This window comes from Myxine glutinosa, chromosome 7 (assembly GCF_964187855.1).
Source record: "Myxine glutinosa chromosome 7, kmMyxGlut1.1, whole genome shotgun sequence".
In the NCBI taxonomy this organism is placed as follows: Eukaryota; Metazoa; Chordata; class Myxini; order Myxiniformes; family Myxinidae; genus Myxine; species Myxine glutinosa.
In genome coordinates this window covers 90,741,171-90,765,430 of record NC_136267.1, presented here as the reverse complement: position 1 = coordinate 90,765,430, position 24,260 = coordinate 90,741,171, and the positions used below count along the sequence as shown (strand labels likewise).

At 45.5% G+C, this 24,260-nt stretch overlaps 1 protein-coding gene across 1 annotated transcript; it reads left to right on the top strand.

Annotated features, from left to right (window-relative positions):
• Nucleotides 1-356: 356 nt before the first annotated feature.
• On the top strand, nt 357-19,965 carry LOC137431405 (transmembrane protein 106B). Its single transcript, XM_068122702.2, has 8 exons — nt 357-645; nt 2,406-2,588; nt 5,224-5,287; nt 10,723-10,882; nt 17,231-17,371; nt 17,819-17,868; nt 18,013-18,066; nt 19,182-19,965. The coding sequence occupies exons 2-8, from the start codon at nt 2,408-2,410 to the stop codon at nt 19,309-19,311; spliced, it is 780 nt and encodes a 259-aa protein (XP_067978803.2). The 5' UTR covers nt 357-645; nt 2,406-2,407; the 3' UTR covers nt 19,312-19,965.
• The last annotated feature ends 4,295 nt before the right edge of the window (nt 19,966-24,260 follow it).

Sequence of the window (24,260 nt, the reverse complement as noted above, 5' to 3'; positions counted from 1 at the left end):
CTATATGGCCACGATTGTAGGTTCTGATACTGGTGGTAGTGATAGACACATTATACCACTCCAGTTATTTTGTTACACACATCAATGCTGTGAACGCCATTTTGTAAATATAATTTTTACCTTCATGTTTCTATTTTAACTATATTCCCTCCTTATTTAAAATGATTTACAAACAAGGTACCGTCAATACGGAAGTTATTACTGCAATAATATTCGTGTTACAACCAAGCTAATATAAACCTGAATACACCCTCAGTAATTACGCCTTTATTTAACATTGTTTAAAAACTTATACAAGAATAGAGTAATAAAAACACTTTAATATACAATTAGTAAACGTAGAATTATCCCCATTTAGATGAAGCGATATCCAAACGTGAGCTAATATAGCTGCCAGCAACACCTGCAGGTTTCCCGTGACGTCTTTGTCTTTTAGAGATTGTTGAGGTTTTTACAGGCGGTCGTGTTTTTGAGATTCTTTTCGAGGATTAAACGCCGTTTTATTGATTTAACACGAATTTTCTGTTTTGTTTTCGTAAAGTACCATAAGTTAGTTTCATATTCACTCGTCTGTCGACGAAATATCCACCAGTCAAGGAGCTTGCGGGTTGCGGTTGCGGCTAGTTTTGTCAGGTCGAAAGCAAGGTCGGGCCTCTGTCACTGTGTGTCTCTTTCTGCCTCCCAACACTCTTTTTCACTTACCGGTCTCCTTCCGATGCCGTCCCCGGTCTATTCCTGCACCCCCTTGGTCAAACCTTTGGTGTCGTACCTGCTCCCTCCTTGGTATCGCACCTGCTCCCTCCTTGGTGTCCTACCTGCTCCCTCTTTGGTGTCGTACCTGCTCCCTCCATGGTGTCGTACCTACTCCCTCCTTGGTGTCGTACCTGCTCCCTCCTTGGTGTCGTACCTGCTCCCTCCATGGTGTCGTACCTGCTCCCTCCTTGGTGTCGTATCTGCTCCCTCCTGTGGTGTCGTGTCTGCTCCCTCCTTGGCATGGTACCTGCTCCCTCCTTGGTGTCGTACCTGCTCCCTCTTGGTGTCGTACCTGCTCCCTCCTTGGTGTCGTACCTGCTCCCTCCTTGGTGTCGTACCTGCTCCCTCCTTGGTGTCGTACCTGCTCCCTCCTTGGTGTCGTACCTGCTCCCTCCTTGGTGTCGTACCTGCTCCCTCCTTGGTGTCGTACCTGCTCCCTCCTTGGTGTCGTACCTGCTCCCTCCTTGGTGTCGTACCTGCTCCCTCCTTGGTGTCGTACCTGCTCCCTCCTTGGTGTCGTACCTGCTCCCTCCTTGGTGTCGTACCTGCTCCCTCCTTAGTGTCGTACCTGCTCCCTCCTTGGCTTGGTACCTGCTACCTCCTTGGTGTCGTACCTGCTTCCTCCTTGGTATCGTACCTGCTCCCTCCTTGGCATCGTACCTGCTCCCTCCTTGGTATCGTACACGCTCCCTCCTTGGTATCGTACACGCTCCCTCCTTGGCATCGTACCCGCTCCCTCCTTGGTGTCGTACCTGCTCCCTCCTTGGTGTTGTACCTGCTTCCTCCTTGGTGTCGTACCTGCTCCCTCCTTAGTGTCGTACCTGCTCCTTCCTTGGCATGGTACCTGCTACCTCCTTGGTGTCGTACCTGCTCCCTCCTTGGCATGGTACCTGCTACCTCCTTGGTATCGTACCTGCTCCCTCGTTGGTATCGTACCCGCTCCCTCCTTGGTGTTGTACCTGCTCCCTCCTTGGTGTTGTACCTGCTCCCTCCTTGGTGTTGTACCTGCTCCCTCCTTGGTGTCGTACCTGCTCCCTCCTTGGTGTCGTACCTGCTCCCTCCTTGGTGTCGTACCTGCTCCCTCCTTGGTGTCGTACCTGCTCCCTCCTTGGTGTCGTACCTGCTCCCTCTCCAGTCTTGTACCTGCACTCACACCTCCCCTCCAACCCCCCCTGGTGTCGTACCCGCTCCCTCCTTGGTATCGTACCTGCTCCCTCCTTGGTATCGTACCCGCTCCCTCCTTGGTGTTGTACCCGCTCCCTCCTTGGTGTTGTACCTGCTCCCTCCTTGGTGTCGTACCTGCTCCCTCCTTGGTGTCGTACCTGCTCCCTCCTTGGTGTCGTACCTGCTCCCTCCTTGGTGTCGTACCTGCTCCCTCCTTGGTGTCGTACCTGCTTCCTCTCCAGTCTTGTACCTGCACTCACACCTCACACCCCCCCTGGTGTCGTACCTGCGCCCTCCTTGGCGTCGTACCTGCTTCCTCCTTGGTATCATACGTACTCTTCAGTTTTGATGCTTCTTCATTACCGATCATATATCAGGGCCTACGGCCCCATGAAGTCGAACTCCGGGGAAATAATTAACAAGGTTCATCTTTAAAATACGTACTGCTGTTGATATAAATCGCAATACCAAGCTTTCTGTTCCCGCAGCAATGGGATCACTCGCCTCATGTAACCTGAAGAAGGGAACCTTCTACACCAAGTTGGCAGATGTTGATTCTGTGCAGGATGAGCAAGGGACGGCAGACATTGCTCAGTTCCCATACGTGGAGTTTACAGGTCGTGACAGCGTTACCTGCCCCACGTGCCAAGGAACCGGGCGCATCCCCCGCGGTTAGTTGCCTTCATTTACACAGGGCCTTATGACCAGTGTGCAGAGCCTCCGCTGGGTATGTGGGTGGCTCCCTGCAAACCTCACTTGGGGGCTCTTTGTATTGCAGGGATAATAATATGGTGACAGCTCTTCAGGCGCAAAATCGATTCATACCTCGGTTCCAGAGGGGTTTAGCGAAGTATTATTAGTTCCGTCTGTCTCTGCATGTATCTGTCTTTCCACACCATCATGGATAATGTATTGTCATATCTCGGCTATGCCTGCACCAATTGTAACCAAACTTGGTAGGATAGTAGTGTGGGTCAACCAGAGTGTGATATGTGGACAACAATGAACAAAGTTAAATGTCAAGGTCATCAAAAGGTGAAAATCACATTTCTAACAATAACTCTGGAATGAATCATCAGAGAAAGAAGTGGGTTTTTGCATTAAAGTACAGCAAATGTATTAATTAAGGCACATCAAATCAAATCTGACTGAGCAATTGACTGTCAGGTTCCATTAAAATAAAAAATAAAAAAATTTGACCTTAAAAATCACAACGACCAAAAATGCAAACATTTTTAAAATCTTCATAATTATCTCAGAAACTGAGCTGCAGCAATCCTTCAAAATTAGTTTGTGGAACCTTCTTAAAAACCCCAATCATTCGCTAAAATAAAATGATGAGGAGAAATTCCAACAGGGAAAATGACGTCGTTTATTCGAATTTCACGATGGAAAGAGCAAATGCAGATCTGATGATTTCTGAATGTATCTATACGCACATAGCTCTGTAAATAATGACCCGATCTGCCGATCACCCACAAGCTGGGCACAGATGTAGTACAGACTGAACAGACACAAATGATGAATCCCTGCAAATAAAGGTCAAAGGCAACAACTCGAGAACAGAACAAAGTGAATGTCACATCATTCCGAAAAGTGCTCAAAAAGATAATTATTTTGAAGTATTACGTGGTGGAATTGGTCTATTATGGATTTCAATTCTTCAGATATTCACTGAGGGGATGCGGAGAAGAGCATCAACCATGTATGAGTCATGGAGTCAAAATATCATGTCTCACACACACACACACACAACAATGTAATCGATGCGTTTACAATTTCACCCTTCTACTTTTTCTGGATGCAAAATCGTCAATAATGTCATCATACTTCTGTATTCGTCCTCAGTCCTTCTCGATTGAGATGATGGCCAGGTGTGACAGTCTGTCCCATGACATTGTAGCTTTGTGAGCTTCAGCTTTGAGAAAGAGCGTTCTGCAGATGCGACAGTTACCAGCATCGTCAGTAAAACCCTCAGAGCCACGTGTACATTTGGATAAGTGTCTATGAGGGAGTTTTTAGTTGTTTAGCTCAATGTTTCAAGTGGAGAACATCTTTCCGGAAATGAGTTGTGCAGAAGCTTGAGTTCTTCCGGTAGCTCGATGGGTTCCCAATCGCTTGAATTGCAATCGGTTAGCAGGATATGTCGGTTGTTACAGCTTTTCGAAGATCATTGTCACTTAAAGCTTTCGTGGCTGCGATGCGAAAGAGAAAGTTGAATGGTTGTAGGATGCAGCGCATGTGCTCAAATCTACTGTACAGTGCAGTCAGACAAACATCAATAACCCTGTAGAAAAATTGAACTTTGTCTGTGGGTCTGAAACTTGTTCATCTGCAGATTCGTAAGAAAAGTGAGCATTACACGCCTGGATTAGGTCTAATGCAACATTCAACTACACGTCCTTTGACTGCAATACCTTGCTGACTCGGTTGATCTGGACAAGTATATTGTACCAGATGACCAGACATATGAGAAATCTGAAAGTCCCCACTTCCTTCACTAGGCCCATTGCCTCGCTGTAACATTTAGCATCCTTTCCTTTAGCAGTGTCAGCCAAACTCAGTAGAGCAGCATAGCCTATGTGAGCCGAATACCGAGTATGTTAAGAAAGAATATAACGCTGACTCACATCCTAAAGGTACTTCCGCAAGATGGAGGAAATTATGTAAAATCGAGTAAATAATTCATAGTAAATTTCATTTGATTTACTTTGAGGTCGTTGGAAAGTTATTTAACAAGTAATAAAAACATTTTTTCAAATGAAAAAGGATGTAGGGATGTTACTGGAAAAAGCATGGAAACAAGAAGAAATGATCCATTATATTTTGAAAAAAAAATCAATGTCTGTTTAACATAAAGATGCAGGTTTCTATTTTATAAGTCCATCTATCTTTCTGAATTTGATGAAGAAGATGTTTAATGTATGGCAGCAGGAACCATTTAAGATTTTAGAATAGAGCGTGACAGACACGGAAAAGCACATAAACAACAACAACAACTATGCCACGAAAGGTCCGGCTTTCGCGTGTTTCACTGTTTTTCATCCTCATTGAGATTTACAGATATAAATGCCCTGTGGTTGTGAATTGCAACATGAAGACTTTGATTAAACCCATCAGTGAAGCGATTGGGAGAAGTAGGCATGTAGGATCGTGTTATTGGAAACGTCTTTGTTGAACAACTGGACTTTAAAGAAAGCTGATGTGGGAGGCCCCCCATTTGTGGGTGCCGATCGGAGGCTCTGCTAGTGTAGAGCCTGCACTTGTATGCTGTGGCACTTACCTTTGTTTACCTTTTGCTGGTAGAACAAGAGAATCAGCTGGTGGCACTCATCCCGTACAGCGACCAGAGACTGAAACCCCGCCGCACGTAGGTACTTCCTAATACCTCAATGTGAATCTACAATAATCATCATCATTATTATTATTATTATTATTATTATTATTATTAATTACCAGGTACCCATGGAAATTCCATGTAATGTAAAATGTGACTTCAACAATATTATGCAAAGAACTGTTAAATATCATGGGAATTTAATATAATCTCTTTATATGCTCCCTAAAGATGTTACTTGATTAAATCAACCCTCACCCATCATCTCAACTTATGTGTTACTCCATGAAGAAATGTATAAAATCTACTTTAATCCAGATGTTCATGTTGATTTTAAAGATTACTGGGACAATAAAGTAAGAGACTAAATTGCATCAAGAAAAGTGAAATGAAAATGCAAAATATCCAATCAGCAGCTTTTGAAGGACAATGCAAGAAACGGTCGCCGTAAACAGGAGACAGACGAACGCATGGACATGCACCACGGTTCTCAATATGCAGGATGTCCCACAAGTCGATAACCCCCTTTTGCCAAGCTGTAGACTACGGAATATTTGATGACTGCGCACGTTTCTGGTGTCAATATTTAGCAGAAGGATCAGAATAGATATGGCGCTGCTAGCTAACACCATGCATTTGTTGGTGCTGCTAGCTAACCCCATGCAATAAGTAAACAAATCGAAGACCAAGCCAGCGGGTCAACAAACTTCCAGGCATGTTTGTCTTCCTCCCGGGGAATCATCCTAAAGGTACTTCCGCTTCATCCTAAAGGTAAACTTCAATTATTTTATCCATTATTGCTCTCAAGGGCCAAATGCACGGGATTATCAGCACCATCTCTATTCTGATCCTTAAGCTAAATTTTGATGCCAGAAACATGCGTTTTTTACAACAAATATTCCACGATTTCCAGCTCGGAAAAAAGAGGTTATCCACTTGTGGTACAGCCTGTATACAAGATTCTGAATAACAATAAGTTAAATGAAATTTTTGTATGGCAAAAGTGGTGACAACACAAGACTCATGCACTCTGCCCAAGTCACAATGTACCTGCTTCACATATTGTTACAAACAAGGGCATAGCTTTTCACTTTTCTGACGATATATAGTCTGAACTATATGTGACTGGCTCTGGCAAAAGCAGACACTTGGGGGCAAAAAATTGGAAAATCTTCTTGATTGAAATCTTGTATCCTTTGAAATCTTGGAATATCCTCTGTCTCTTTGCTGATGACTCCACTCTCTGCCTCATCCCTCAGATCGGCAGTCTGCAGCCTCCTCACTCTCTGCAGACCTGGACAAAATCACAGACTGGTCAAACAAGTGGAACATGTCTTTCAATCCTGACAAATCTCACACTCTTACTATGTCTCTCCGAAAAGACCGACTGGACAACCCTCCCATCTACTTTCTCAACAATCCTCTCCAAGAAGTTCTGTCGCTCAAGCTTTTGGTTCTCACTATCTGCCATGATCTTTCCTGGGAAAACCACATTTCCAAGCTGGCCTCAAAAGCCAGTCTGGGCATTCTCCGTCGTACGAAGTCCTTCCTTGGCACACGTGAGCTCCTCACCACATACGAGGCTTTCATCCGCAGCTCAATGGAATACTGTTCTCCCCTCTCGGCCGGTGCTCCTGCCTCACACCACGCTGTTGAAACCAAAGCTTTCAGAATCATTGGAATCTCCCGTGATGAAGCTAACTCCGACGGCCTTTCACTCACTCACCGCAGGCAGGTTGGTGGTCTTTCTGTCTTCTACCGACTCCTCTCCTGCCTTGCTCCCCCAGCTCTCTCTGTGCTCTGCCCCCCAAATATTCCTACAGGTCGCACAAGATCTGCCAGCAACCCTCTTATGGTTAAACTGCCAAAGTCTAGGCTCTCTACTCACCTTCACTCTTTCATTCCTCTTTTCTCCCACCTCTGGAACAAATTCCCCCACTCCCTTCAATCCTACCCCTCCCTCCAGGTCTTAAAAAAAGCTGTTCACCACCATCTCTTATCTTCTCCCATCCAAAACCTTGATCTTTTCTACCCTTGCTAATTCACCCCAGATCCACTTTTTTTGAAATTCCAACATCTTTCCTGGAAGTCCTTGCAGTTGTTACGTGCTCCTCCCCAAACCCCGGTCACGGTGTACCTCCGAGCCCCGAGAGGAGTCACGGCAGAAAGATGTGTTATTCTGTATGTCAAAGATCAATGGTGAAACCACACCAATTGTTACCAACCAACAAGTATTGTATTAAGATCACACAAGAATAACAGTACAACAACAATAGTAATCAATGGTACAACCAATATATATTTCCTATGATTGTACCATCAGGTTCGTACAATATAACTCGCTGTGCTCCAAGTGAGCGAAAAGAAGAACATTCCCAATGTCTCTTTCCCGGCTTCAAGCCAAAGTTGATTCCGGCTTCAAGCCAAAGTCGATCCACTCCAGTGATCGTCAGTACGATGTCGTATCGAGACCAGAATCCTGTTGGGTTGGCAGTCACACTGCCAAAGATGGGTGAAGGTGTCCTCGAGAAGCGACGGGGAAATCACACCTTCAGGTATGGACGTTTGACGGCTCTCAATCGGCGAACCGCAGATTTCCCACTCAAAAGCCACATTACACACACACACCAAATTAACGTCTGGATGCGGTGAGAATGGTTGAAGCGAAGTGAAAAACCTTGAGCGATGCGCAAAGCGCGCGAGTCAAAATGGCCGACGGCCCGTTCTCGTGGCGTAACGGCACTTCGATGATTCTCTTCGGAATCAACCGCAAAACCTGTCACGCAGGTTTATCTGTCACAGCGATGACAACTCTGTCGCAGGAATCCCTTTCCCGGGAAACCCAAAGTTCACACGTGACCTTCGTTCGCCAACGTTCGCTCAGGACCTTGAAGCAACTCGGCTTCTTGTCCGACTCACTCGCTCCGCCTTCTCTTCCTCCTCTTCCTCTTCGTCGTCGTCGTCCGGTTCCGGTTTCATTTAAAACATTAACTTTTTTACCTTTTGAAAATAGTAATCTCTATTTCCCTTAAACGACAACAATAATAGTACATGGAACCAACAATGTTTACAGTGGATGAAAACCACAACAACGGAAGTGACGAATCCGTAACACAGTGTCCATATGTTTTATACCTCTCCCACCTCCCCCCAAGTCCTCTCCCTCCCACAGATCTCTCAATGTCCCTGCTCTCAAATGTTGTGTTTGTGTCCTTCACCTTCTCTCCCCATCTTGTCTATCTCTCCCCTTATTATATGTTGTATGTGTCAGTTTGACTTTTTGTGTGATTAATGTTCGGTCTTTCACGAGCCTCGATGTTGTATCCCAAAAAAAAAAAATCAAAATTGAGATTTTGATATCATCTGATGTCCCCATGCCTTTCTCTTTCATTTGATATGTACATTATGTTAATTGGATGAAAATTAATGAAGCTATGGTATTTTAATGATAATTATATTTTCATTTAAACAATGGAGATTATTAGGTTCAAAGTTCACAATACAGTTCACACGCACAAAGAATGTGCACACCTCGAGCTTTTCATTCATACCAAACATGTATGCCAGGGATCTCCTTCAAATTACGATGTATGGCTCGGAGTAAAACGTCAAAATTTAGCGATCTTCGTGACTTTCTGAGCACATTTTGAGAATGACATTTTAGATTCTTCGTCTAATTTCACAGCTTTTCTGTAGTTTCTTGGAAAAATGTTTTTGTGCATAATAATCTAGAGAAGTTACTCTTTCTATCCATATAAAAATCTCAATTTGGTCCTGTGGTCATATTTTGACTCTATTCGGCTTTTTCTCGCTAAGAGAAATGCCCCCAAATGTCTGCTTTTGCCAGAGCCAATCACATATAGTCTGACCTAATTTTACTTTGAGGTCATCTATTTATGACGTGATGGGATTTTAAACTATCCCACACTCTTCCTGCCTTTGTTTTTCATTTCAGTCCACCACTCGCCAGTCCAGTCAGGCGTAACCTGGTGTTAACTTAGCGGTTAGGGTGCTGGCTTGGGATCCTAGGATCCTGGGTTCGAATCCCGGTCGATCGCTGAATTAACGCCAGGTGGGTTGACTCAGCCTGTCATCCTTCCGAGGTTGGCAAATTGAGTACCAGTTCACTGGTAATTCCCTGTGTGTCGCAAAAGGCGACTAACAGGGTTGGTGGCAGGAATGGCACCCGGCCGTAAAACATTGCTTCAAAAAAAAGGGGACGACTGTGTCCAAAAAAGGCCAACCCCCACTCTGCGGGGAAAACTGGCCTCGAAAGGAGGTTCCACTCACCACTCATCCTCCTCTCCCCTCTTCCATCTCCCTTTCTCCTGCCACCATTTCCTTTTGTCCAATCTACTGCCAAACTTGTGTCCCCACTCATACTACACTCCCCTATCTATGTTCCTTATCCCCCATTCTGTTCCCATTTTATTCTTCTTCATTTTAGTCTCACTACTCTGACCCCCACCCACCCTGTGTTTACGTACACAAGACCGAAAGTCTAACAGCGGTGTAGCTGGGCTTGTAAAATATTATAAACCACAAACACATATGATTAGCTTTTTAAACAGTCGCTAATGCTGTTTATAACATTAAACAAAGAAATTTGGAGGAATCCCGACATCCTTGAGGTAAGCTTTACTTACATAACTGAGGGAAGATCTACTGTAATATATATATACCCCACAAGGATTGGGTTAATAACATGCTATCAAAAAACCGAGGCGGATTCCTTACTTCCGCGGTTGTTAGTGACGTACACCGCTTATCATTGATTCATGAACCATACACCACTTCAATCCATCAACTTTGTATTCACGACATTGGGGATTAAAGTGTTATGGTCATATTTACTATATTATTATTATTACTATTACAAAAATGATACTACTGAAATGATACGCTACTGTATTAAGAAACCTGGGCTTAATTTGTCTGAAACGGTCCGAAGGCATGAAGCCTAAGGCCTACACGTACCGTTTTGTTTGAAGAGACGTAACGCCGATGCTTTCAATATTTGATGGTCATTTTAACAATCGTTTTGTTTATTTTTCACCCTGAATGAAAAACGTTAAGGGAGAGAGAGCATGGCGATTGTGATATATGACAGGTTCGACGATATGTTCGGCCTGAACGAAATTGAATTTCAAAATGCCGGTGTGCAGAGTCAGCTGCCGTACCGCCGTAAAGACATCAGACGTAATCACATCACCCTGTCATGTGACCAGATCCTCAGCTCTGATTGGTGTATTTTTGAGGGGACATACAGATGGACAAACACTTCTAGACGGCTTTTCCCTATGGGCTACGCCATAAAAATATGTGGCCTTTGTAGCACTTCATCTCCTTACTATTTAAATTTTTTGAACATATTGGATTATTTTGTCCTGGCAGTGTAAGCCTGGCTGTTTGTAGTGGTAATTGCAGTTGTTTGTATTGGTGCTTATCATTCTTGTGTTATTTTGAAGGAAACTATACATGGCCATCTCTGTGATCATCTGTCTCCTCATATCGAGCCTCATCATCTTCTTTCTGTTCCCACGCTCGGTGGATGTCGTTACTAATGGAATTAAATCGGACATTGTCTGGATGGACAATATTCAAAAAATCCTGCACATCAACATCACGGTATGTGTTGCATAAGAAATGGGGGAATGTCAGAGTGATTTGGGGATTTTTGTAGTTGGTGTGCTGGGTGATTCAGGGATTTGTGGAGTTGATATGCTGGGTGATTTGTGGAGTTGGTGTGCTGGGTGATTTGGGGATTTGTGGAGTTGTTGTGCTGAGTGATTTGGGGATTTGTGGCATTGTTGTGCTGGGTGATTTGGGGATTTGTGCAGTTGGTGTGCTGGGTGATGTGGGGATTTGTGGAGTTGGTGTGGTGGGGGATTTGTGGAGTTGGTGTGGTGGGGGATTTGTGGAGTTGGTGTGGTGGGAGATTTGTGGAGTTGGTGTGGTGGGGGATTTGTGGAGTTGGTGTGGTGGGGGATTTGTGGAGTTGGTGTGCTGGGGGATTTGTGGATTTGTGGAGTTGGTGTGCTGGGGTATTTGTGGAGTTGGTGTGCTGGGGTATTTGTGGAGTTGGTGTGCTGGGGGATTTGTGGAGTTGGTGTGCTGGGGGATTTGTGGAGTTGGGGTGCTGGGGGATTTGTGGAGTTGGTGTGCTGGGTGGTATGGGGATTTGTGGAGTTGGTGTGCTGGGTGGTGTGGGGATTTGTGGAGTTGGTGTGCTGGGTGGTGTGGAGATTTGTGGAGTTGGTGTGCCGGGGGATTTGTGGAGTTGGTGTGCTGGGGGATTTGTGGAGTTGGTGTGGTGGGGGATTTGTGGAGTTGGTGTGGTGGGGGATTTGTGGAGTTGGTGTGGTGGGGGATTTGTGGAGTTGGTGTGGTGGGGGATTTGTGGAGTTGGTGTGGTGGGGGATTTGTGGAGTTGGTGTGGTGGGGGATTTGTGGAGTTGGTGTGCTGGGGGATTTGTGGAGTTGGTGTGCTGGGGGATTTGTGGAGTTGGTGTGCTGGGGGATTTGTGGAGTTGGTGTGCTGGGGGATTTGTGGAGTTGGTGTGCTGGGGGATTTGTGGAGTTGGTGTGCTGGGGGATTTGTGGAGTTGGTGTGCTGGGGGATTTGTGGAGTTGGTGTGCTGGGGGATTTGTGGAGTTGGTGTGCTGGGGGATTTGTGGAGTTGGTGTGCTGGGTGATGTGGGGATTTGTGGAGTTGGTGTGGTGGGGGATTTGTGGACTTGGTGTGGTGGGGGATTTGTGGAGTTGGTGTGGTGGGGGATTTGTGGAGTTGGTGTGCTGGGGGATTTGTGGAGTTGGTGTGCTGGGGGATTTGTGGAGTTGGTGTGCTGGGGGATTTGTGGAGTTGATGTGCTGGGGGATTTGTGGAGTTGGTGTGCTGGGGGATTTGTGGAGTTGGTGTGCTGGGTGGTATGGGGATTTGTGGAGTTGGTGTGCTGGGTGGTGTGGAGATTTGTGGGGTTGGTGTGCTGGGTGGTGTGGGGATTTGTGGAGTTGGTGTGCCGGGGGATTTGTGGAGTTGGTGTGCCGGGGGATTTGTGGAGTTGGTGTGCCGGGGGATTTGTGGAGTTGGTGTGCCGGGGGATTTGTGGAGTTGGTGTGCTGGGGGATTTGTGGAGTTGGTGTGCTGGGTGATTTGGGGATTTGTGGAGTTTTTTGTGCTGGGTGGTGTGGGGGTTTGTGGAGTGGGTGTGCTGGGTGGTGTGGGGATTTGTGGAGTTGATGTGCTGGGGGATTTGTGGAGTTGGTGTGCTGGGGGATTTGTGGAGTTGGTGTGCTGGGGGATTTGTGGAGTTGGTGTGCTGGGGGATTTGTGGAGTTGGTGTGCTGGGGGATTTGTGGAGTTAGTGTGCTGGGGGATTTGTGGAGTTGGTGTGCTGGGGGATTTGTGGAGTTGGTGTGCTGGGGGGATTTGTGGAGTTGGTGTGCTGGGGGGATTTGTGGAGTTGGTGTGCTGGGGGATTTGTTGAGTTGGTGTGCTGGGGGATTTGTGGAGTTGGTGTGCTGGGGGATTTGTGGAGTTGGTGTGCTGGAGGATTTGTGGAGTTGGTCTGCTGGGGGATTTGTGGAGTTGGTGTGCTGGGGGATTTGTGGAGTTGGTGTGCTGGGGGATTTGTGGAGTTGGTGTGCTGGGGGATTTGTGGAGTTGGTGTGCTGGGGGATTTGTGGAGTTGGTGTGCTGGGGGATTTGTGGAGTTGGTGTGCTGGGGATTTGTGGAGTTGGTGTGCCGGGGGATTTGTGGAGTTGGTGTGCCGGGGGATTTGTGGAGTTGGTGTGCCGGGGGATTTGTGGAGTTGTTGTGCCGGGGGATTTGTGGAGTTGGTGTGCCGGGGGATTTGTGGAGTTGGTGTGCCGGGGGATTTGTGGAGTTGGTGTGCCGGGGGATTTGTGGAGTTGGTGTGCCGGGGGATTTGTGGAGTTGGTGTGCCGGGGGATTTGTGGAGTTGGTGTGCCGGGGGATTTGTGGAGTTGGTGTGCCGGGGGATTTGTGGTGTTGGTGTGCCGGGGGATTTGTAGAGTTGGTGTGCCGGGGGATTTGTAGAGTTGGTGTGCTGGGTGATGTGGGGATTTGTGGAGTTGGTGTGCTGGGGGATTTGTGGTGTTGGTGTGCTGGGGGATTTGTGGTGTTGGTGTGCTGGGGGATTTGTAGAGTTTGTATGCTGGGTGATGTGGGGATTTGTGGAGTTAGTATAGTAAATGATTTGGGGATTTGTGGAGTTAGTATACTAAATGATTTGGGGATTTGTGGAGTTGGTGTGCTGGGGGATTTGGGTATTTGTTGAGTTGGTATGCTGGGTGATTTGGGTATTTGTAGAGTTGGTATGCTGCGTGATTTGGGGATTTGTTGAGTTGGTGTGCTTGGTGATTTGGGTATTTGTTGAGTTGGTATGCTGGGTGATTTGGGGATTTGTGGAGTTGGTATGCTGGGTGATTTGGGTATTTGTAGAGTTGGTATGCTGGGTGATTTGGGTATTTGTAGAGTTGGTATACAACAACAACATGCATTTTAAAGGCCATTTTCCCTGCTAGAGCGGGGGTTAGCCTTGCGGTCCCCATGACAATCTTCTCCATTTTGCCCTATTTTCTGCATCTCTCCTTGTTAACCCCCTTGCCCGCATTTCTTCTTCCACCATCTCTAGCCAAGTCTTTTTCGGTCTTCCCCGTCCTCTGCTTCCTTCTACATTCATTTCCATCACTCTTCTCAACCAGTCACTTTCATCCTTCCTCAACACATGACCAAACCATCTCAACCTGTTCCTCTTCACAGCATCAATCACAGGCTCTATTCCCATCATCTTTCGCAATTCATCATTTGTCTTCCTCTCTCTCAACGATACTCCACACATCCACCGAACCATTCGCATTTCCACCCTTTCCAACCTTCGTTGCTGCTCTACGTTTATTACCCATGTCTCGCTCCCATAAATCATAACACTTCTCACACATGCAGCATACACCTTTCCCTTCAGCTTCAACGACACTCCCCTCATCATCAGCACGCCACCCAGTTCCCGAAACTTCTTCCATGCACATCTCACTCGAGCAACCGTTGCCGAGTCTGATCCACCTTCTCCATTCAGCATGTCTCCGAGGTAGCAAAATGTTTTCACACCTTCCAGCTTCATGCCATCTCCAAGATCCAACTCAACATTTCCTCCATCTGCAGCTCCCTCTGTGCACACCTTACATTTGAATGTAGCTGCCACACTGGTTAATGACCCTCTCAGACCACTACATTTTTGATGAACCCACTCAGCGCACATTGTACATTGAATGGAGTTCACTCCGACACCCTTCCTACACACAGCACAGGGCCACTTCCCAGTTCTTTCCACCTCACCACATGCTTTACCACTTGCCATCACCTTCGTCTTTCCGATATTCACCTTCAGACCTTTTGTCTCCATACATTCCTTCCACGTGGTCATCTTTTCCTTCAGTCCATCCATACTTTCCGCAATCAACACCAGATCATCTGCATACAACAACTCCCACGGTAAACCCTCCTTTACGTTCTGAGCCAGCACCTCCATCACAGCTACAAATAGTAATGGACTTAGTACCGACCCCTGATGCACTCCCACCTTCACCTCAAACTCACCACTGTTCCCGTCCTTCGTCCTTACAGCTGTGCGCGCTCTTTTGTACATTGCCATCACTACTCTGATCAACCATTCCTCCACTCCTAACCCAGCTGCCGGGTGATTGGTATGTTGTTGGTATGCCGGGTGATTTCGGGATTTGTTGAGTTGGTGTGCTTGGTGATTTGGGGATTTGTGGAGTTGGTGTGCTGGGGGATTTGTGGAGTTGGTGTGCTGGGGGATTTGTGGAGTTGGTGTGCTGAGGGATTTGTGGAGTTGGTGTGCTGGGGGATTTGTGGAGTTGGTGTGCTGGGGGATTTGTGGAGTTGGTGTGCTGGGGGTTTGTGGAGTTGGTGTGCTGGGGGATTTGTGGAGTTGGTGTGCTGGGGGATTTGTGGAGTTGGTGTGCTGGGGGATTTGTGGAGTTGGTATGCTGGGGGATTTGTGGAGTTGGTATACTAAATGATTTTGGGATTTGTGGAATTGATGTGCTGGGTGTCATGCGTATTTGTGGAGTTGGTATGCTGGGTGATTTGGGGATTTGTGCAGTTGGTATAAAAATAAAAATAAAATAATAATAATAATAATAATGATGTGGAGTTGGTATGCCGGGTGATTTGGGTATTTGTGGAGTTGGTATGCTGGGTGATTTGGGGATTTGTTGAGTTGGTATGCTGGGTGATTTGGGGATTTGTAGAGTTGGTATGCTGGGTGATTTGGGGATTTGTTGAGTTGGTATGCTGGGTGATTTGGGGATTTGTAGAGTTGGTATGCTGGGTGATTTGGGTATTTGTGGACTTGGTATGCTGGGTGATTTGGGGATTTGTTGAGTTGGTCTACTAAATGATTTTGGTTTCCGACAGGCAAACAGGGGTGTTGACAAACACCACTCAAATCGCCCATGTGGAGGTGCTGGTAGCTCGGTCGAGATTATTTTTGTTTTGTGCGGTGGTTATTTTTTCAACTTAATCATGAGGGTGGAAACCTCTCTCAATACAAAAACAAAACGACCACCTTTGGAGGCCATTTTTCCTTGCAGAGCAGGGGTTGGCCTTTTTCGGGCACCCTGGGCCCCTTTTTTTGAAGCAGTTTTATGGCCGGATGCCCTTCCTGCCGCCAACCCTGTTAGTCGACTCTTGCGACACACAGGGAATTAACAGTGGACGGGTACTCAATTTGCCGACCTCGGAAGGATGACAGGCTGAGTCAACCCCCCTGGTGTTAATTCAGCGATCGACTGGGATTCGAACCCGGCACCCTAACCGCTATTTGTGTAGCATGGAACTAACTCGGTTTTTATAATTATACAACCGCGAAGGACACCTCGACCCGGTATATTTGTAGAAATTCGAAAATTATTTGCCGTTTGAGTTGAATCGTTTCTTGATCTTACCCCCATGCACAATACGGAAGTGCTGTCACCTTCCTGGTGTGTCGTCACGGCTAATCGTGAAGAAGAAGATTTTGACTTTTAATTGCAAAATGACAAACTTTATAAACCGGAAATCGAAAAGGACACATCATATCTATTTTATATGGTATCAAGACGTAGAGTTGCGTCAGTGTGGTCTGCGCGTTTGGGTTCCCCTTTAATAGTTTTTCAGTGTGTGTATTTCTTTCCACTGATTTCGACAAAACATATCCATTTGTGTGTTTATTTTCATATCAGGTGTTGTTCTTCTGCATATTCAAATGTGTTCAGGGGCAATATATATATATATATACATGCAAGATTTGGTATAGATTGGACCAGGCATACAGGTGCAAATCATGAGTCCGCTCCCCACCCTAATGGGGAGGGTTGTGCCCATGGCCTGAACCTGGGGATCCCCAGCACGTATGCAAAATTTGGTGGAGATTAGTCGAGGGGTGTGGGATTGCATAGACATCAAAGAAAAGGCACACACACACACACACACACACACACACACACACACACACACACACACACACACACACACACACACACACACACAGTGCGTCTATCACCATTAGAAAAATAGTATTGCAGAGATTTGATTGTAGATTGTATTTGTAAATGAAACCAGCATGCATTTCATCCGGATATCTTGTAACAGATACTGATGCCACAATTTCCTCTTAAACGTGGGATAGTCCTGGATTACTGTTTGCTCGATATTTGACTTTAGCCAGGAATGGCATCATCACCCAAAACCACTGTCTATGGAGGGGTGTTTCTCTCTCATGGGGAATTGTTTTCTAATTGGGAGTTAAATGGTTGATAATGTCACAAATGCCGTTTTCAACTTTGACCGTTTTCAATTGAAACTACCACCTCTCTCTAATGACCCCATGCTGGAGACCATGTGGTGCTGATTTTCCAACATTGTCGTGGTGCTTTTTTTATGCCACAGAGCTCTCTCAATATCACCAACAACAACTATTTCCCTGTTAGTGTGATGAATGTGACGTCCCATGTGCAATACCTGAAGACTGTAATTGGTACAGCACAAGTTAACAACGTCACAAAGATTCCGCCACTCGGCACTGCACAGGTATGTGGGAGGCAGGTGACTGATATGCTACTAAAAGACTAAGTGCAGTCTATTCTGTAAGCGTACACCAAGCTGAGCTGCCTTGTGAGCATTTCACAAGGTGTTGGTCACAAGTGATCTGAGCCTGTTCAAAATCTCCCTCCATCCATATTCCTTGTGTCGTCGGATTAACTTTGCTCCATTCTGAATGGATAGCCCAGGGAGAATGATTTGGTCTTGGGAAGTGCTGTATTTAATTTTGAGCCGCCGGTTCAAAGTCTTACATCGTAGGCGTTGCTGCAATGCACCCTGGGTACTTACTGGGTACCAAAGATAACTTCTGCCTGAGGTTGAAGTTTTTAGGAAGAAAATACATCCACTGTGGAAAAGATAAACAGATGGTTAATTAGCTTTTGAGTGTTTTTATTTCCTTCTTAATCTCTGCACCCGCCTTCCTTTTCCCATCAGGTGTACTTCACAGTGAGCACAGAAATAGGTGCTGATATGACATACGTTCAGTAAGTTATTTCCCTTTTTTTCTTGCCATGGTGGTGCTAGGTATGAATAATTTCACTTTCCTCCTTTCTTTCTTTCTTTCTGGTTGTTGTTGTTGTATATCTGAGGCCTTGTTGCTATGAAGCTAACTGTTTTTGACCCTGTAGGATGTACTGCAAACTTCCTACTATCAAGGTTCACAACATTGTGGTTCTTATGCAGTGAGTATCTCATTACCCTTGCATGTGTGGTCCGTTTTTTGAGGTGTCTTGAGGTGCATGCAAACTATAGGGAAGAATGAGGATCTGAAGTCGATTTTAGGAAATAGAAAAGCATCTTTGGTTAAATGGCAAAGGAATGAGTGGCGAGTAGGGTGAAGTGTGGCTGGAAGCTCGCATGGTTCCTGTGCTGAAGATATAGATGAGATGGGAAAATATAGTGGTGGATTTAATAACCACAACACTTTTCCCAAGTGACGACCTGAGCCCCGGCAGGTTCTTGATGGGTTTAGCATTGTCTGGGTGCATCTTGAATATTTTATTTGAGTAATTTGGCCTTGGGGAAGTTGCGGACCCAAAGGCCGTGGCCCCTCGGCTGTGGACTCTGGAGTCGTTATTGGCAAATGTCAAGCTGATGCGGGGCTGGAAGCTTGGAAATGTGGCATTGCAGCGATGCAGTCCTGGGAGGGCTGCCTTTGAGGAGGCTATCGGATGGATAGTAATTTGGTATGATCCATTAAATTGGGCTTGATGTCTTAATGAAGTGACGGCCACAAAAGACAGATGGGCATGCAGCTTGACGTGACCTTCCCCCTTTATTTATTTTCTATTTAGTTTGCCCACGTCGTGTTTGATTGTGCACACCGTCGGGACTATGTTTCTGACCTTGGAGCCTGAGGCCTCAAGCAGCTTCCAAGATCTTCTTAATCTCTGCCTTGACAGGCTAGCAACCCGTCTGCCAAATTGAAAGAGCCCTCAATAAAAAGGTAATTGACACTTGGAGCACAGAGCAAAGCCCTTGGGGAGGGGGGGGGGGGGGGAGGGTGGGGAGGAGGCAGGGATGGTGGAGGAATGGAGGCTGGGGGCACTGTTCCGATGGAGGAACAGAGCGTCAGTCTAACCAAATCGAAGAGGATTGCCATTCTAACCACCATTTAGTGATGTTTGCATCTAGAAGTTTTCCACTTGGAAAATGTGCTTGGCATACTTACAATTGCTGACCTTGTGTGTTTATTTTGACAACACGGTCTTTAAGAAGTAATTGTTAGGGCGGAACGTGTCAGAGTCGGTGATCTTCCATGAACCAACTACCACTAACATTCCTCTCCCATGCCCAGGGTGTCTGTGACTTCGACATACTTTGGACACATAGAGCAGGACTCTCTGCAGTCGTACCATTATGTGGACTGTGGAGCCAATTTAACGTACACTGGAGGGCAACAACTTGTCCTGTCATCTGCAGAATAGTTCAGGCGATGCTATGGCAGCACGTCCAGCTTGACGCCCGGGGAAACCTGCATCCTGCACTATGTGGTTCTCCGCATAGATATGCAGCAATAAATGTGCTTGAGCAATAGTTTATCATTTTGATGCCACTTTGTATCACGTTTTTCCACATTAAACTATGGAATTAATTAACCTCTCCACATCGGATTTGTGAGTTTTCAACTTTGTGTTTCCGACTATGATTTTATTGGTTATGCACTTTATCCTCTATGCTTCTTAACTTGGAGTCAGAAATTTACTTGCTGTGGCAAATTGATTATCTGTTGCAATTTTTTTTTTAATGCGGAGTGACCCGTGTTCGCATTTATCAACATTTGTGATTCTCTATTATACATTATTCGCAGATATCCGTGGCTTTGCAACTTTAGATGTTTTTCCTATATAGGAGGCTTGCTCTTTTATATTGTTTTTGTGCATCGCTACTTTCTCCCTGTTTTATGGGGTTTTAAACATGAGTATACTTTAAACTTTCACATTTGAAATTGTCCATTATGGTTTGGGCCTTGGTCGCTCGATTCTCCTTCATGATGTGCATGTGAAAGTTTAATTTAAAATGTCGTCTATCCCCCTTTTGTCAACAAATGAAGGTTATAATAAAAATTTCTGGTTGTGGGATTTTCTTTTGTGTAGATTTATTGTCCCCCGTCGCACCGCGGAGCGAAAGGGGGACTATGGTTTTCCCCTCTGTCCGTGTGTGCGTCTGTCCGTGCGCCCGTGCATGCGTACGTGCGTGCGTGCGTAAGCGAAGGACCAAATTATAATTTGATGTGTGGGTGCAACCCACGTCAAAATCCAAGATGGCCGCCGCCATGTATGTCTGAACCTTGTGAGCGGAATATCTTGAAAAACAAGCATTCTGAGTATTGCGCTGCAATACATGTCCCCGACCAAAGTTCAAAGTGCCATAACTTTGTCAAAAATGATCGAATATGCAAATTTATGCACGGTTGATGCTGGTTTTCAAACTTGATCTGAGGTATGCTGAGACACGTGTGTCACGCCTCGCCTCGTTGATAAGCCCGCAAGGTCGCTCCGTGGAGCGGCCTGCACGTATTGCACTGTGTGAATTATATAAATTATTACCAACTCATGGTCTGAGGTACTAGCGATTCAAGAGATATCCATTTTGTTTAAAAATATTTTCGTTTAATTAACGATATCTGCCAAGCCGCGTGCCCTATCGCAAATTCCAAAAGGACATTTTAGTAGACTGACATGCTGAACAGATTTGTGAAGTTTCCCCTCGATTGGATCACAAATGAGGGAGGGGCTCGATTTTAAAGGTTCATGCTTAAAAACGTCATAACTCTGAAACCATGTGACGCATGCCGTCATGCTCGCTGACTTTTTTGTTCGTCATGGGTATGCGATTCTTCCTGCAAAGTTTGGCCTCTCTGTTCAGCCGTTGCAGAGAAAAAGGGGTTTTCATGTTTTCACGAAAAACAATATGGCGACCGAACCACGTGACCTGTGACGTCATAATTACCATTAAAATATTCTACAGACCGAGTCCATCATATGGTGAAAATTTTATCTCAATCGGTCCTATTATTGCAGAGAAATTGGTTTTTAAAGGAAATTAAAACTTACAAGCGTTCTGAGTATTGCGCTGCAATACATGTCCCCTACCAAAGTTCAAAGTGCAATAACTTTGTCCAAAATGATCGAATATGCAAATTTATGCACGGTTGATGATGGTTTTCAAACTTGATCTGAGGTATGTTGAGACGTGTGTCACGTCTCGCCTCGTTGATAATCCCGCAAGGTCGCTCCGTGGAGCGGCCTGCACGTGTTGCACTGTGTGAATTATATAATTACCAACTCACGGTCTGAGGTACTAGTGATTCAAGAGATATCCATTTTTAAAAATATTTTCGTTTAATTAACGATATCTGCCAAACCACGTGCCCTATCGCAAATTCCAAAAGGACATTTTAGTAGACTGACATGCTGAACAGATTTGTGAAGTTTCCCCTTGATTGGATCAAAAATGAGGGAGGGGCTCGGTTTTAAAGGTTCATGCTTAAAAACGTCATAACTCTGAAACCATCAGTAATTTATTATATTTTTCGGTTCACGATCAATGATCGATGTGTATATATATGTTGCTTGGCTTGGCTCTGCCCCTCCGGAAAGCGCGCGCTGTGTCGCGCTGTTGACGTTCATGAGACGAGGCCGAGGACACATAGTGCGGCCTGAGGAGAACTCGAGAATAAACAAGAGATGTCCATTTAAAAAAAATATTTTCGTTTAATTAACGATATCTGCCAAACCACGTGCCCTATCGCAAATTCCAAAAGGACATTTTAGTAGATTGACATGCTGAACAGATCTGTGAAGTTTTCCCTCGATTGGATCAAAAATGAGGGAGGAGCTCGGTTTTTGAAGGTTCATGCTTAAAAACGTCATAACTCTGAAACCATGTGACGCATGACGTCATGCTCGCTGACTTTTTTGTTCGTCATGGGTATGCAATCCCGCCTGCAAAGTTTGGCCTCGATCTCTTCAGCCGTTGCAGAGAAAAAGGGGTTTTTGTGTTTTCACGAAAAACAATATGACGGCTGAACCACGTGACCCGTGACATCATAATTACCATTAAAATATTCTACAGACCGAGTCCATCATATGGTGAAAATTTTATCTCAATCGGTCTTATTATTGCAGAGAAATTGGTTTTTAAAGGAAATTTAAACTTAAAATGGCACTGAGTTAAGGATCATCAGAATTATCAGAATTACCAAAGTTCAAAGTGCCACAACTTTGTTTAAAATGATCGAAACGTGAAGTTCGAACTTAACCTGTAACTTATCATGAGGAAACCATGTGCCAAGTGTGAAATCATTAGCATTAAGCGTTTAGAAAAAAAGTCCGGAAAACTGTTCTTTGCGTGACGGACTGGCAGACTGACAGACGGAGGGACGGCGTGCAAACCTATAGTCCCCTCCGGTGTTTTTTTTTTTTTGTATACTGAATCGAGGCTGGTGAAAGCGCTAACATTTACTTCACAAACAAATCAACCAGACAAACAAAATATATAAAAAGAGGGAGCGGAAGACAAGATGGGGAGAGAAGGGGAAGCACACAAACATAACATTTGAGAGCAGAGAGATGTGTGGGAGGGAGAGGGCTTGGAGGGAGGAGGCGTGGGAAGGGGGGGGGGGGGGTGGGAGAAGTATAAAACACAAGGACTTCCAGGACAGAAGTTGGTATTTCAAAAAAGTGGAATTGGGGTGAAATTAGCGGGGGTAGAAAAGATCAAGGTTTTGGATGGGGGAAGATAAGAGATGGTGGTGAACAGCTGTTTTAAAGACCTGGAGGGTGGAGTGGGATTGAAGAGAGTGAGGGAGTTTGTTCCAGAGGCGGGAGAAAAGAGGAATGAAGGAGTGAAGGTGAGCAGAGAGTCTTGATTTTGGCAGTTTAACCATAAGAGGGTTGCTGGCAGATCTTGTGCGACCTGTAGGAATATTTGCGGGACACAGCCCAGAGAGAGCTGGGGGGGGGGGGGGGGCAAGGCCAGAGAGGAGTCGGTAGAAGACGGAAAGATCACCAACCTGCCTGCGGTGAGTGAGTGAGTGAGTGAGAGGCTCTTGGAGTTAGCTTCATCGTGGGAGATTCCAATGATTCTGAATGCTTTGGTTTCAACAGCGTGAAGACGAGCTAGGTGTGAGGCAGGAGCACCAGCCCAGAGGGGAGAGCAGTATTCCATTGAGCTGCGGATGAAAGCCTTGTATGAGGTGAGGAGCTCAGGTGTGCCAAGGAAGGACTTCGCACGACGGAGGATGCCCAGTCGGCGACTGGCTTTGGAGGCCAGATTTGAAATGTGGTTTTCCCAGGAAAGATCATGGCAGATAGTGAGACCCAAAAGCTTGAGTGACAGAACTTCTTGGAGAGGATTATTCAGAAAGTGACGTGTACACCGGTAGGGGACTAAAAATGGCACTGGGTTAAGGATCATCAGAATTATCAGAATTCCCAAAGTTCAAAGTGCCATAACTTTCTCAAAAATGATCGAAACGTCGTGAAGTTCGAACTTGATCTGTAACTTATCATGAGGAAACCATGTACCAAGTTTGAAATCATTAGCAATAAGAGTTTAGAAAAAAAAGTCCGGAAAACTGTTCTTTGCGTGACGGACTGACGGACGGCGTGCAAACCTATAGTCCCCTCCGGTGTCCACCGGTAGGGGACTAATAAATGAACTACTAACTTCTAATCTGGTGTGTGGGTGTATCTCTGCGTAAGGAAGAACGCTATTGAAAATTGGGTCGCCACGTCAAAATCAAAGATGACCGCCTTGCGTCTTCCACTTTGTCAACTCATCACTTCACCGAAGGGGGACCTCGGCGTAACGCTTGTTTTCTTTTAAACCATGGGCATCTATTGTATGTTGTTTACTTTATTATGGCATGCAGCATGTAGAGTCATACTAACATAATCATAAGACTTTAAACAAACACAAAAATGTGTTTACAAAAACAAAGAAATTTATTTTTGGGGGCAACCTCTTCACGACCCAGACCCCCGCTCCTCTCCCCCCCCCCCCCTCCCCTCAGACCCAGATTTTTATAATGCCTTGAACAAATATTGGTACATTATAGATGATTAAAGTTGTGATCAAGTTTCATCAAACTTGTTTGTGTAGTTTCGGAGAGCAAATACGTATTTTATGGGGTTGAATCGCCTGCCCCCACCTCCACAACCCCTCAACCTCTGAATTTTTTTTAATGTCATGAATAAACTTTGCTACATCATGGGTGATGAGGGTTGTGGTGAAGTTTCATCAGAGTTGCGTGTGTAATTTGAGAAGAAAGCAAATACCTATTTTGGGGGACAATCCCTCCTCCCCCACCCGTTGACCCCTTTAGGGCCCGATATATATATATTTTTTTTTATGCTGTGAACAAATTTTG

Excerpts from the sequence above, each read along its gene's own strand:
- LOC137431405 (XM_068122702.2), top strand. The coding sequence starts at position 2,408 with ATGGGATCACTCGCCTCATGTAACCTGAAGAAGGGAACCTTCTACACC. Across the intron at positions 2,589-5,223 it reads AACCGGGCGCATCCCCCGCG|AACAAGAGAATCAGCTGGTG; the intron begins GTTAGTTGCCTT and ends TTTTGCTGGTAG. Across the intron at positions 5,288-10,722 it reads AGACTGAAACCCCGCCGCAC|GAAACTATACATGGCCATCT; the intron begins GTAGGTACTTCC and ends GTTATTTTGAAG.